Source organism: Patella vulgata, chromosome 1 (assembly GCF_932274485.2).
Source record: "Patella vulgata chromosome 1, xgPatVulg1.2, whole genome shotgun sequence".
Taxonomy (NCBI): Eukaryota; Metazoa; Mollusca; class Gastropoda; family Patellidae; genus Patella; species Patella vulgata.
The window spans coordinates 28934706-28950247 of NC_065879.2; the positions used below are offsets into that span (position 1 = coordinate 28934706).

Genomic DNA, 15542 nt, shown 5'->3' on the forward strand with positions numbered 1-15542 from the left:
CGCCATTTTCATAGCCTGACCTGCCATAACAACAGTATTAGTGAGAGCATCAGTGGCGGCGCCAGGGGGGGGGGGGGGGGGGGGCAAGGGGGGCATTTGCCCCCCCCCCCCCATTAATCTGGTCTGCCCTCTGTTTGCCCCCTCAATAATTTTAGAAAATAAAAAAAAGTATTTGTGATACGTTTCGGTAATCAATACCTTCTACGGTGAATAAACCCCACATCCCCACTCAGTCATAAACTTGCATGTTGTAGAGCATTTCCGACAGTCTATTTTTCAAAATTTTCTTGGCGAGGTCCCAAATGGACTCGCTACTTTGGCGCTCACAAGGGGAATTCGTTGAGGTTCGCAAGTCAGTTCGTTTGACATTTTGTTCTCTAGTCGGATAAACTAGTGATCAGGCGACGGACGGTATCTGGTCAGATCTATTATCTCGACGATCGGTGCCTGACAATACTGTAAGACAGCATTTTTCCGGTAGTCTGTTTTTCAAAATTTTCTGGGGGAGGACTCCCTACTTTGACGCTCTTGAGTGGGATTCGTCGTGATTCGCAAGTACGTTCGTTTGACACTTTACCTCATCGATCAGTGCCTGAAATACTGCCAGGCTACATTTCCGGCAACCTGTTTTTCAAAATTTTCTGGGGGAGGCCCCCTACCCCTAGTTAAAGCTCGTGCCTTTGCCCCTCCATCACCGACGGCTGGCGCCGCCACTGGAGAGCATACAACAAAGTAGACTTGGATGTTGGATTGTTGTGCAACATGGTGTTATTATCGCCTTATCACCATAGTATCTTTCAGTAAGACATAAAAATACATAATTTTGCTAGCACTATGGTAGGTCTCATTAAAGATTTAACGTCCACTCGACACAAACTAGGTCATTTCGGGACTAACATGGTTCAATTTTATTTCAATAATCTGCTTTCGCGTAGGGGTCTATAAAACCTTATCTAACATATGTGTGCATTTTTTTTTTCGTAAATACTTTAGTATATAATAAATCACACTGTTTTGGATTTGGTATAATTTGACTCTTTTTTTTTGAGTGAAGAAAATGCAGCGAATGTCCTTCTATGTTTAAATCACTGGGCTAGTGACTTTGACAAAGTGGTCATGTTATCTTCTACCCAGGAGTTTTAGCTTCTAAAATCCAGGTATAAACTACAGCTCCAGTTATCTAAAATAAAATGATGGGTATACAGAGCGAAACAGACTATGCCAACTAGTTCGGAACACCTGATGTTAAATGGTCTAAAGCAGAGACAGAGAGAGAGAGAGAGAGAGAGAGATGGGGATTCAAATAAAATGACCTGATTAAAACTCTCATTTCTGATTAAAATTCTCATTTCTCATTCTCATCAGTCAATAAAAATACAACACAGTACAATTATTTATGACAAATTTATCTTAACAATATAAAACCATTTTACAACAATACACAATTTATGGAATGAACAAATATAGTATGGAGACAATATTATGAAGTTAATTTATAGATTACCATTTACAACATACAGTAGTGATAATGAGAAGACCTTGAACATCTTCTTATTTATATGTTCAAGTAAACAACTTTGTACAGACCATTCTAAACCAATCTATTATTAGGGATGTGTGAAGTTGTATTCCAATATAAAATAACCGGTATATATTTTACAAGTATATTTAACAGACTGAGATAAAGTGAAAACAAATACTACTCTCAGTTATAATCTTATTTACAAAAATAATGTAACTAATAATTTTGTTTATTAAATATTAAATTGAGGTAAATTTTTTAAGCCAATGTTAAGTTTTTTAAGCCAAGGGTAAGGTCCAAATTCCAATCAAGTCTTTGATTATTTCTCTAGCCTGAACAAGTCCTTCTGGATCTTCTGGTCTTGGTGGATACATGTTTGCACAATGGGCTGTACCTGGAAACAACCATAAATTTCACAGTGATTAAATATTTCACAGAATTTTAAATTTCAAATAATGTGCTGGTTGAATAATGAAATGACTTCAAAATAAAAATAATCTGTTTTTATGCTGATCATTTTTTGATTTTATGAATACCAAATATTTCTTGATAGCAGGTAGAATCTTCTGCATGTACTGGAAAACTGTTCCAGATGACTAGGTAGGTCTTCCGAATCCTCGAACCTATGGTCCTCTGAAAGCATGTTATCAGTTTTTTTGCTCTGAAGGGATATCTCCCTGAAGTGAAGGAATAGGATGCCTACTTAAGATGAATTTGGAGGTGTACATATACGACAGATACAGGTATGTTCTCATTACAGGTATGTTTTCATTAAAGTGAATGGAAGTCTCTACCTAGACTTTGTGCTGTTTTAGCTGAATAAATGGATGTTCTTGATTGTTAATATGCACAATGAATGTGTTAAGGGATAATTTGGATAGATATTTACAACATTCTAAATAAATGGATGTTCTTGATTTGTTAATATGCACAATGAATGTGTTAAAGGATAATTTGGATAGATATTTACAATATTCTAAATAAATGAAATAAGAATGTGTGTTTAGAAGAATTGTTGATGCATGCAAAGACTATAAAATAGCATACCGTTTATAAAAATAGCCACACTTCCATCTGGTAAATCTACAAGTTTACCTAAGGCATGCCACTGATCTATTGAGCCATTAGGAAATACAATTCTTGATGCTTTGATATTCTGTGCTCCATAGTTGGTGTTAGTTCTATTTATTCCTTTAGTTATCAGATCGGCATTAAACTGAGAACCATAAATATCCATACACTGTTGAACTGAAAAACTATTGAAGTAAAACAAAAATTAAAAATAAAATAATAAAATTACACATGTGTTTCAAAAAGTTAAAAAGGCCAATCTAGTTCCAATTATTTACATACTTTAGAATAAATGAAAAAGTTGGTTCTTCCTTCAACAAGCTAGATTATTCACATTTATCTGAAGTCAAGTGTGAATTGCTTTTGTAAATAATTCAAATTAAACCAGGATCAGTAATGTAGAGTTTGGATTGTTCTTGTAAATAATTCAAATCAAATGAGTATCAGTAATGTAGAGTTTAAGATTCTGCTAACGAATCAATCAAAATTAGTAAGTAAGTAATTAATCAACAGTAACATTTTACTTAGTAGTAAGAAATCCATTTTTATTGCAATCTTTGACTCTCCAATCTTGCTGCCTCGTCACCATCTCCTAAAGGGACTTATTTTTTTGGTTTATTACCAATTTCATAAAATAAAATAACTGTTCCTAATACTGAACATAGAAGTTATTAATATAGGATGTATTTATTTTCTGATGAACAATGTAAGAGTACACAGTTCTATCTACACATTATACTATAAGTGTGAATAACAATCAACCATTTTACTCTCTTTCACCAAGCACCCACTTCCCCCTTTCTCTTGCAGGCAGCTAAAATTGTCGCATTGAGTGATATCAACATTTATCAGATAAAAAAAAACTCTGTGATGGACATTCATTCTAAACAATAACTGTATTTAGTATTTATATAATATTATTTGTAGATATCTCAACTTGTTATGTATACCCGTAGGTAATATCACAATTTACTGATTTAACTATATTTCACACCCTTAATATTTCCAATTATTGCAGGTATTATTCATTCTGAACAACAGGATACAAAAATTAAATATATAATTATTGATCAACAAATACAAAGTGAAAAATAGCTTAACATTGCCTAAACTTTGGGTAAATATATTTCAATTAATTATGATGAATGGATTTAGATGAAATCTGTTTTTGGTGTATCAAAACACAAGACCTTCATGCACATTCCATTTTTATGCATGTTCTTTATGTTGCCTTTAAGTTGTGTTCTTTATGGTTACCTCTGCCACCAGTTTTATATAAATATAGTCTTAATAAAGTCATAAAAGCAATATCTTACTTGAGTGGAAAGCCGTGTCCAAATGGCTGGTCTTCTAAATCGGACGTCTGAAAGAATCCAAATTCTGTACAAGTTTGATACAACCACTGTCGACCTGGCAATAAAAGAATATTTCTATAAGATTAGTTCAAATATACTAGTACTTAATAAAATGTCTTCAGACACAAATCCAGAAACGACCGGAGACTTTAAGTTATATTTGAAATATGAATATTTTGTGTAAAGTATTTATCCTCCATTAGTCATGATGAAAATAAACGTCAATACTATATACCGGAAAACACCATTTTATACTGAATACCGGAAAACACCGGAAAAACACTAAATACCGGAAAACACACTAAATACCGGAAAACACACTAAATACCGGAAAATACCCTAAACAGGTAACCCGGAGATTGGCACCCTAAATAGGTAACCGGGAGCCTGGTCCTCTGTGTTAGGGTTAGTTTCCAGTTTATAGTATAGCCCTTCTCCGGGTTACCTATTTAGGGTGGTTTATGGTATTTAGTGTGTTTTCCGGTATTTAGTGTGTTTTCCGGTGTTTTCTGGTATTCAGTATAACATGGTGTTTTCTGGTATTCAGTATAACATGGTGTTTTCTGGTAGTTTTCCGGTGTTTTCCAGTTGTTTTCCGGTGTTTTCCGGTATATAGTATAGCCCAAAATAAACTCATCACACTACAATATATGACACTATACCATGGACCTTATAATAAGGTCCATGACTATACCAACTTCCATCAATAACTTCCTGTACAGTATCCAAGAAGGGTGGGTCAAATGAGAAAAGATTAACACCAGAGATTGGTTTCTGTAAAAGTGACCTTGTATGCAAATAAGCTAATGCGTGTATGGTAATGATAATAAAACATTTTTATAAATTATGTGGAGAAATTATAACAAATATCTATTTTTACATGTTACTAACCTCCCTCAGCAGCACTGCTATTCCAGTCAGTTTTCTTTAAATCATCAATCATACTGTTATAGTTAATATCTAAACATTTTTCATCATATGTTGATAACATCATACTGTTTATTACTGCATACCTCTCAATAGCACTGCCTCTAGAAGTATCATTCATCACACCACATAGAGTATCTATTGTAATATTACCACCAACACCACCCTGTAATAAATATATATCAAGGATTGACAACTATCATTACCAGTATATGAAATATTTTATTTAACATTACCACCTACACCACCCTCTAATAAATATATATCAAGGGTTGATGACTATATCATTGCTAGTATATGAAATATTATAATTAACATTACCACAGTAATACCACCTACACCACCCTCTAATGAATATGTATTAAGAGTTGGCGACCATGCTTTTCAGTATATAAACTAAATATTGTAACCACTTACACCACTGTGTAATAAATATATTATAAGAGTTAAAGGCTATCATCACTATCAGTATATAAAATATATATTGTATGCCACCTGCACCACCCTGTAAATTATTCAAGTTCAGATAGAGATTAATAGAAAGTAATGGCTTTCAAACTTGCTGATTCCACAACAAGACAGTGATATTATCCATTTCAAATGTGGTGATACAAGGAAAATACAGAAGTTTGGCAACTTTTTGAGACAATGGTTAAAATTGTTCCACTGTCATTGATTCTTGCAGTTTCACCCAATTAGTTTGGCAACTTTAACCTGTGTCATTTATTAGGTCAATGCATACTTGCAATTTGCCTCTGTTTTAACTATGCAATAGTTATCAGCTCTAATATTATAAAGGCAGGGCTTTGATAAATACCTCGAAATCTCTATTGTCTCTATTATACTGTACAACACCTTCAAAATTACCAGCTAATAGAGAATAAAAGTTAGCTACATCATATATATTGGCAGGATTTATGTCTTCACACAAACTAAAAATATAAATCATAATGAAATCAAATTAATGAAATCAAATAGAGTTAACATGCTACTTTTCTGCACCTACTGAGTTATGAAGACGGCTCTCCATCCTGCAGCAATGACAAAGGGAGAGAGAGAGAGAAATGGGGTTTAACATCCACTCGACACAAACTAGGTCATTTTGGGACTAACATGGTTTAATTTTATTTCAATAATTCGCTTGCACGTATGGGTCTTTAGCAGTGGGGGGAAACCGGAGGGCCGGAGAAAACCTATGAGGTTGAACAGGCGACCCTACTCCTTGTCACGTACAACCGGGGATTCGAAACTACGCCAGTTGACTCAATGACAGGCTTTCTGATACAGCGCGCACGTGCTAACCATTCGGCCATCCAACCCTAATGACAAAAGGAAACCAGGTTGGAAAATCAAAGATACATATCAATACAAAATAAAATGTCTGATTCAATCCTTAAATAACATCTTTCATAGTATTTAAATTCCAGCCTTTAAGAAACTTACTTGAACATAGTTTTTAGTTTCATTCTACCACTGTCTGTTGTTATTAGACTTTCTACAGCAGTTGTAGCTTTACTAATTTCTGTATTACAAGCTGGTCCTGTTGTTCCTAGTGATGCCTCTGTTACACCAAGATAAGCTAACAAAATTGAGAAAACATGTGCTGTGAACATTTATGTTCAATAGATGAACGCTGGAGTACTGGGCAGCTGTATCACCAACCATGATAGCACAACTTTGGTCTGCTGTCACACACTCATCCAGACAGCTAGTGCTTTGCCACTGTGATTGACAATTCAAACAAAAAGACTTTGTCATCAACATCTTGTACATTGGTATACAAAGTTAAAATTGTTTCCATGGAAACATAATATTCATTAATTTTATTTCAATAATTCGCTTGCATGTAGGGGTCTTTAGCAGTGGGAGGAAACCGGAGAAAACCCACGAGGTTGGAAGGCGACCCTGTACTCCTTGTCACGTACATCTGGGGATTCAAAACCACGCCAGTAGACTCAATGACAGGCCTTAACAGTGTAAACATACCTTTAAAATCAATCAATGCTAGTAATGGGGCACTTGTAGCCACTGCACCATATATTAAATGTGGGTATTTTAATCTTAACCATGCTGATAAAGAACCTGAAAGAATATTATTAAACATTGTTAACATATTAAATATAGATTCCAAGACTGTGATGAATTAACTCCTTACTGAAACTACTGCCGATGGGTAAAAGAATCCCTGTAAAGTGAAGCATAGTTTTACATATAATACTTTAATCTTTTCCATACCTTTTCCAAATTTTTCAACATCTAGCTTCTTTTCATAGCTATAATTTATGGGAAAGATAAAACTTGAGTTGAATACTCTGAAAGTACCTAAAGTATCTTGCAATTTAGCTTAATTTTGCTTTCCTGTAATGTCAATGTAAAGCCCATGAGTTCTGTGAGTTGTAAAGCAGTTGGACTGCATTGTCTATCAAAAACAGTAAATCCATAGAACGATAAATAAATGTAAATGGATAATTTGAATGACCTGTCCTGCTAGATCCTTCTAAAAAAGGTTCTTATAAAATGTAATTAAAATACATGTATTGAATATAAGACACACTAATAATATATATACCAGAATAAGATCCACCAAAAGATATCCATTTATTATCATACAGACCATATTTCTGTTTAGCATATTGTATAAAATTACCAGTATCTGCTAATGCTTGTTCACTACTCAAGTATTGAAGATTTTCTGTACTCATATCCCTTTAAATAATATAATTATTTCAACAATTATTTGCAAGTAGCAAGTATATCTCCTATGTATTTAAAACTACTGATCTTCTTTGGTATTAGTTAGTCAATATATTATTTTTTGGACAATATATAAATTGATTGATATATATTTCACTAGCAGGAAAAATTGAGGTGGAACAGCAACACTCCCTTAAAAGAGTAGCAGAGGCTGGCCGGTAGATATAAGAAATATTTTACTAAGAAAACAAAACCCAAATATCAACTGCAGATAATCTGACATGGATTTAATCAGAATATTTTACCCAACACCTATATGTGATGCTGGCTTGTTTGCATTTCGTCACATCTCTTGTAAATATGGAAAAAAAACTGGATAATTTATGGACTGATATTCTTTAGAGATTCAACTTTCACTATTTTGTGATACACAATTTTGTGATTCAAAATCCATGAAATGACAACCAGAAGCAAACTTATGATTCAAACATTTGTATATTCAATAAATTCTTCTTAATGCCCCGATGAAAATTTTTGCTAAGTTTTAAAGATACTTTCCACTAAAACTATGGCAATTTTGTATGGAAAGTAGAAACATCCAATCTTATTAGAAAGATACTGGATACCCTGAAAAACACCCATGGAGCGTCTGCAGGACAAAAATGTAAGGGTTTCCGTAACGGCAACCGGACGATTAGGGATGTCTACTCGAGTGATATCAAAGGTTGCATGTGAAGATGGTATGATCTCCCAGCGCTAGTGAGTGCTTGATGTATATGTTGATAAACTTGATGGTGAGCTGAAACGTACAGCAGTTTCTGAGATAAAAAAAATTGAAAAAGATGTGGGCAATGGATAATAGAAGAATTTAATTAGGCAATGATATTATGATAAATAGACAGCTAATACAATGTTTTGAGAAGGATTTGAAGCAAAATTTTGATAAATTGATTAATTTGAATATGTTTTTAGTCCAAATATATCATCAAATCACCCAGTTTGTATGTGGGAATGTATCTTTGATAAACTGTGTCTATTTGCGATAAAAAAAATCCTAATTTCATCTTTGGCCCAAATGAACAGTCCCACCAATTTTCATTAAATTTTAGCCTAGCTGTATCGTATTTGAATGTATAGTATAGCTAGGGCTGAAAATTAGTGTTAAAATGGAGCCCATAGATACTTACATAGTAGGGTGTGACTTGCCATAAAAACGATGTTCTATAGAAAACAACATAGCATTAAATGTTTTAGCATAATTAATCCATGCTCCTTCTACCATCCATATAGGGGCTAATGGTCCCTCGCCTCCTAACATAATAAATATTGGACCTCCCTCTTTATAGAACTGGTCATTTACAAAATATCTCTGGAAAAAATAAAATTATATCTTTTCATGTTTTATTAACAATATTATTTTCAGATGTCGATAGCATTAATGTACAATTTAATCCTTTAAAAACGAAGTATTGGTTTCATTAGTTGATGGTCTTATTGAGATCATTTGAAGGATTATGAAGACAAAGGAAGCATTGTTTTCCTTTATTCTACATCCCTGTGCATGATTAGTAAATAAAAGGTTTTTTTTTCAGGTTTTCCAGGATATTGAGGAGTATGGTGTGGGGGGCGGGCAAATATTCAGATCTTCATATTGAAGTGTTGTAGTGACAGTTTGTGATCGCAGAAGTTGTGAAATGTACATATCTGGGGAGAGATAACGAAGATGTCATTTCTGACTATTTTGGGCCCCGGACCACCCACCCCTCGCGTGTCATAAGGTACGGTACTGCAGAATAGTTCAGAGCTCTTGTGTTCCCTTTTAGATTATGCATTGTGTCAGCTAGAACAAATACAATATTCAGAAGAAAAAACACTTTATACTGTACCTGTTGCCAAGTCTTTGTGTTGGCATCATTAAAATTGTCAACTTTTTGTTCAAACCATTGATCCTGTGGCAGTGGTGCAGTCGTGTCTCTTGCTTTTGGTTTTCCCAACATACCATTTTTGGGACGACCGTGTAAAAAATGTGGAATTGTAGCTGTACATTTTGCTACTAATAAAACAGTTACAAAAACTGCTGTGTCAATCTTCGTTAACAACATGTTTGCCTGATTTAATTGAGTCAGTTTATCAGCAGTCAGCCGGTAAAAATTACACAAATGATAGTCATATGATTGTCACGTGACTGTTTAAACTCGTTCACGTGAAAGAAATTATTTTGCCGAAAACCCGTCTGGGTGGCCAAGACTTTAACATGTAGACAAATCGGTACACTAAAAAACGAAGTGTCGATTTAATGAGACAATTCGGCCAAAGTCATTCAACGTGTTTATGTCTGGCAAAACCGCAGTCGATGGCAGGAATATATGAGGAGACCATCTATTTCAAAATAATCACTTATTGGTATTTCTTGTAGAGTAAATTTATATTTTAATACCCATACACAGAATACACTGTTTCTGACGCTGTTCTTGTGCAACAACCGTTCTTGGCTTTAATCGTATTCCAGCGTTAAGGGAACTGGGCTTTCGACTACAGTGTTCCAGCTTGAAGAATCTCGGGGGTTTTCCGAGCCCATTTCCCGTGCCCAGCGGACAGCTAAAGTGTTGAGTAGTCGCCCGGATGGGACGAAAACCGATACATTCTCATGTACTTGTCAAAATGCATGTAAAAGATCCCATAACAGTCAGAATTTGATAAAGAGTAAGCGGAAACGGCACTGTCTGGGCAAAATGCTCTTCACAAGCTTTACGCACGTGACCATATGAAAATAACGATGTCAGTATTAATCGATAAACACCACCCCTTTACTTTCCTTTCTCAGCTTTAAGATACGTATTTCACTCTAGACAAACTAGCAATAGTGACGTAAACGCAGAATTTGTACATGGCCATGAGAGTGACCAGAAGATTCTGAGCTGCCAATATACTAATAATATAGTTATAAATAAATTGAGCTATAACGTCTGACTTCCACTAACATGGTTGATTTTCTGTCAAAAATTGAAATAGAATAGGCTTATTTTATACAACGTTATCCATCAAGAATCAACACAAATTGAAATGACAAAATATTATGTGTTTTACGTTCATGTTGCGTCAGATTTGGCTCAAATTTAAAAACAGAGAGAAATGAAAAATGTAGGTGACGTCATGTCAATGTCATGGAGTTTTAGCCGCATTAAATTTATCAATAATGTTTTAGTACTTAAACTTAAAGGGGTATCGTAAATTTTCATCAAGAAAATAAATATATTGAATTTCGCTCTGGTTATTATCGATTAATCCAAGCTCTGGTATATTAAAAAGATATACGAATATATTTTTGTTTTCAAAAATTAAGCGCAGGTCGATTAAAATTTGTTTACTAATTTCAGTTAATTTTTGCTAAGTAGACAGTGGGACACAAAATTGGCAATAAGTTAACGCTGTCTTTATCTATATATTATAGATGATGCAGACGAAAGTAACAGACCCGTAGCTGGTTGACCCATATTTTAATTCCTAAATCCATTAACTATGCTTTGAGAATTTTGAGAAGTATTTACAATGTTTCCATTTGATACAATTAATAATATGTATTTAGTCTTTGTGTGTATGAAGGGTGTAAAATCGATTACAACCGCATTACAAAATAGTATACTAATTTTTGAATATATGGCGGCCAAACAGGGCAGTAATCTATTTTCAAAGTATATAGTTCTCCGAGTGCATATTGTGTGTATGCGAGTACTTAAAAGATTGTAGGACTCATAAATTGAAAGTTATAATGTCTATATTCAGTGATGGTCGATAGACATGTCTAAAATACAATCTGATGAATCCCTCGATTTAACTTCGTATTCGAAATGGGTCGAATCGAGTATTAAATTACATATACCAACTGGAAAAGATCTCCAAATATAAAAGAGCAAAATGCCGCTTTAAAAATATCTTTTGGCCAATTACGTTGAAGGTATATCATTGATATTTTTAGAAATCTGGTTCATTACACTAGTTTACATGCAACTTTCACCCCAAACAATCGAATAAACTTACAATATACCCAAACATGGCGTGATTCTCTCCTAAAAAAAAAATAAAAGAAAAAAAGTGGTTTAAAATATAAACTTATACCGTTGTCATAGACGTTGATGATTTATTTACAAGATATAATTTTGAGATCGGTAGTGCGGATACAGTAGAGAGTAGAATGTTAACTTGTCAAATTACGCATCTTTTATTGGGATTTATTGTCTTATTAGGGGTTTTAGTGACACCAGAATGCGCAAGAAAATGTAAGTGAACTCCATTTCTTCTAAGCTATATGTATGTAGTCAGTGGGATATCCACGATATGACAGGTACAATACGTGCAATGGATGTCACTCAGAGTTACTGGCAGAAAGACCCTTTCTACTGCGTAAGCCTCCTTGTGTCAAGGCAGACTCTGTGATCTTGCTCAGCTGAGTGTAGAACGATAAGAAACTGAAATCAGGGAAGGTGCAGTTGTAATTTTCATTTAGTGCCATAATCTGTTACTTAAAAGAAATTGACCTGTAATTTTGAGCTGATTTCATGGTAAAGCTACCTAAAAAAATACATTGGGTGTTAGATGTTAAGATAGAGTTTGTCATAGGCGCCATTTTTCGTAGATACGTCACTGTACGATTACCGAAAGTATTCTTTCGAATCTGTAAGTCGCGGGCTGAATGGCCTATGTCAAAGGTAGCCAACCTATGGAACAGATGGCACATTTCACATGATAATGATGATCTGATTTGACTCCCAACTTTTAACAGCTTGGCGAAATCAAAATAGAATCATTGTGGTAAATAATGTTTCTAAATCTGTTAACATGTTTTCTTAATTTAATCTTTGGAGGTATGTCGTACGTACATCTTATGTCGTACTGAAAATATTTTTGCACATGGAACGTAAAAGGTTGGTCCCCCCCCCCCCTCGTCTTGAATCTAGAATCACCAAGATCTACCACTAATAGTATACACTACAGATCGTGATAATATATTCTGTTGTGTATAGCGCTATGTATACCATTGTACATAAAACTGTGTATAACGCTGTGTATACCATTGTACATAAAACTGTGTATAACGCTGTGTATACCATTGTGTACTGGGTATACCTATGTGCATAGCGCTGTGCACACTGTTGTGAATAGCGCTGTATATAGCACTGTGCATACCGTTGTCTATAGCATTGTGCATAATATAGTTGTCGAATTCTTATAAAACCCATCTTCAAACCGTGGTCCGAGAGAATCTGTCACATATTTTACCCCACTAAATACCAGAAAATGCCTCATGGCGGCCATCTTAAATTTCCCCATGGGTGTCAGGGTGGCATCATCCGGATTCAGAATCTACACATACTGAAGATATATAATCCATCAAAAAACATTAGGTGGACTATATTTCCAGGTTTGTCGACCTGCTGTCGGACTATTACCACTGTATATAATGAACTAAATAAATAGATGAACGGTTTAACCAGTTCTAGAAATAGGATCTGCCCGTCACTCTCAGTAGTCAGTACATTATTTTTACTAGCCCTGGTATCAAGCTTTCGCAGTTTATTATTTATATTTATATTATTATGTAGTGTCATGTGAAGGAAATGTTTTTCATTGTGGAAGCAATGGACAGTGTGTACCCATGGAATGGAAGTGTGATGGCGATGAAGACTGTAGAAATGGTGCAGACGAAAGGAATTGTCCCGTCAGTGAGTGTTTGGTATAAAAATTTTCCCAACAAGTAGTCAAGAAAGAAAATACAGTGGACGATCTGAAGAAACTAATTGTTTTTTAATATGGAAGAGAGGCGGCATAACCGCTGTTTTTCTGATAAAATTCACAATGTGCTGTCCGGATAATGTCTTAAAGTAACAGTTATTCCCCGTTTGTATCCGTTTTTACATCAACTAGAGAGAGAGAGAGAGAGAGAGAGAGAGAGAGAGAGAGAGAAAAATGGGGTTTAACGTCCACTCGACACAAACTAGGTCATTTCGGGACTAACATATGGTTTAAGTTTATTTCAATAATTCGCTTGCGCATAGGGGTCTTTAGCAGTGGGAGGAAACCGGAGGACCCGGAGAAAACCCACGAGGTTGGACAGGCGACCCTACTCCTTGTCACGTACAACCGGGGATTCGAAACCACGCCAGTCGACTCAATGACAGACTTTATGATACAGCGCGCTCACGCTAACCATTCAGCCATCCACCCCCACCTCCCCACATTAACTAGAGATCCCGAGATTATTTTCATAGGCGTACGGGCTCGCTGACTGTTAGGGGGCAGAACTCGAAATGCCCGAAAAAATTCGGGTTAGGACCCCCCGAAAAGTCAGATTGCCCGAAAGTTAGGGGGGCAGCTGCCCCCCCCCCCTCCCCCTGCCCCCTGGCTCGTACGCCTATGATTATTTTTGTCTACACATTGCAACCTTTTCCCAGAAATTTTGCTTGACCAGTAGGAAATGAAATAGGGTTTTAAAACGCCCTACTTTTCGGTTTCATCCTGTCTAATGAAGATGTGTATACGCCATGCAGTGTGCTATGATGGAAGTACGGCCTACTCATTTCGAATTCCAACTATCAGGGGTTCTTTCACGTGCATGTCAATGTCTACGCGGGACCCCGGTCTTTATTTCCACCAGAACGACTAGGCACTGTTCCTGGATCGCTGACCTCATCGGAAAATCCCGAGGAACTTTCGGGGCCAACAGAGGGATCGAACCCAGGACCCCCATGTTAGCTAGCCAGCAGCGCTCTTTCACATGTTACTAATTGATTGGTTCTCGATGACCTGGAAATTGTCATTATTTACGGAACATCGTCACTAAAATTCGAACTATAAAATGGCCAGGATTGGGTATTGGTGATTTAGATTTTTACGACCCCCTCTCACCCACTTCTACACAAGAAACAAATGAAATCATTTACTTACGCAGTATTATATTTTATTTTAATTATTCACAATATTTATTCTTCAGGTACTTGCCCTGGTCATAAATTTGCCTGTCAGTCAGCTGACCACTTGGATTGTATACCTCAAAGCTGGAGATGTGATGGTGATGGCGATTGTCCCGATAATTCCGATGAAATCAACTGTGACTCGACATAAATTCATTTCATATTTTACTAGTGTTGGCCTCGTTTTTAACTTTCGACTTTTGGCTCTGTGTAGGGACCTGACAAACTTAGAGTAAATTGCCAAATTTAATGTAGATTATCAGCTATTGAGTTCACCATAGATTTGCTTGGGATTGTAATTTAGAATAGGTGTGACTAATCAAAACCATCACCAACAGTGAGAGTACCCTCATTAAAAACGTGTTACTACAGGGGCTAAATTTTAATTCTATTATATAAAAATATTTTTGTTATAAGTATTTAGTGTCAATAAAACGTTAAGAAACTGAATAATGAATTATATGTTTGTAGTTGTTTGTAGTTAGTATACTAGGAGTTGCATATAGAATAATTTTACAGACCAGTGTATTCGAGGAAAATTGCCAGTAAGGTCCAGTCAAATTGCAGGAAAGTGAACGCGAGAAACAAATTGACCATCTACATACGGGAATACCCGATTAGGTGTGAGTTATGGTGCAGTCTTACCAGAATAATGACACCCGTTACATTGTCAGGGCCACCGGGAAATAGGTAGATAGCTGCTGACCAGCCCACGCTAAGCATGAGCTTCAGGGGCTGGGTAAATTGTTTGTTCATTAATGTCACAACAAGCTTCCTGTGCTGAAAAGAGAAGGGTCATTGCAGCGACAATCCAGTGAAGCGACCGGAAGTTTAATTCGTCGGTCTAAAAATTTTGTTTTGCAACAGAAGTGTAAATGGACATCTCACACTAAATACACTATTTGACAGTTTACCCTCAAAATATTTTTGACCTAAAACTGATCCTAATAATAAGGTGGGTGAAAACTCCCAGAGAGCTCAGACGAGTGCATGTCTATCATTTTA

At 35.6% G+C, this 15542-nt stretch overlaps 1 protein-coding gene and 1 long non-coding RNA gene across 2 annotated transcripts; one reads left to right on the forward strand and one right to left on the reverse strand.

Annotated features, from left to right (window-relative positions):
- Positions 1-1389: 1389 nt before the first annotated feature.
- On the reverse strand, positions 1390-9741 carry LOC126829196 (putative serine protease K12H4.7). Its single transcript, XM_050558998.1, has 10 exons — positions 9456-9741; positions 8757-8938; positions 7445-7581; positions 6862-6957; positions 6319-6454; positions 5693-5807; positions 4840-5041; positions 3910-4003; positions 2570-2778; positions 1390-1916 (listed from the first exon to the last, which is right to left on the reverse strand). The coding sequence occupies exons 1-10, from the start codon at positions 9669-9671 to the stop codon at positions 1801-1803; spliced, it is 1503 nt and encodes a 500-aa protein (XP_050414955.1). The 5' UTR covers positions 9672-9741; the 3' UTR covers positions 1390-1800.
- A 1962-nt stretch (positions 9742-11703) lies between these two features.
- Positions 11704-14990, forward strand: LOC126829280 (uncharacterized). The gene is made up of 3 exons (XR_007683328.1): positions 11704-11846; positions 13170-13289; positions 14558-14990. It is a non-coding gene; the product is annotated as an uncharacterized LOC126829280 (long non-coding RNA).
- Positions 14991-15542: the final 552 nt, after the last annotated feature.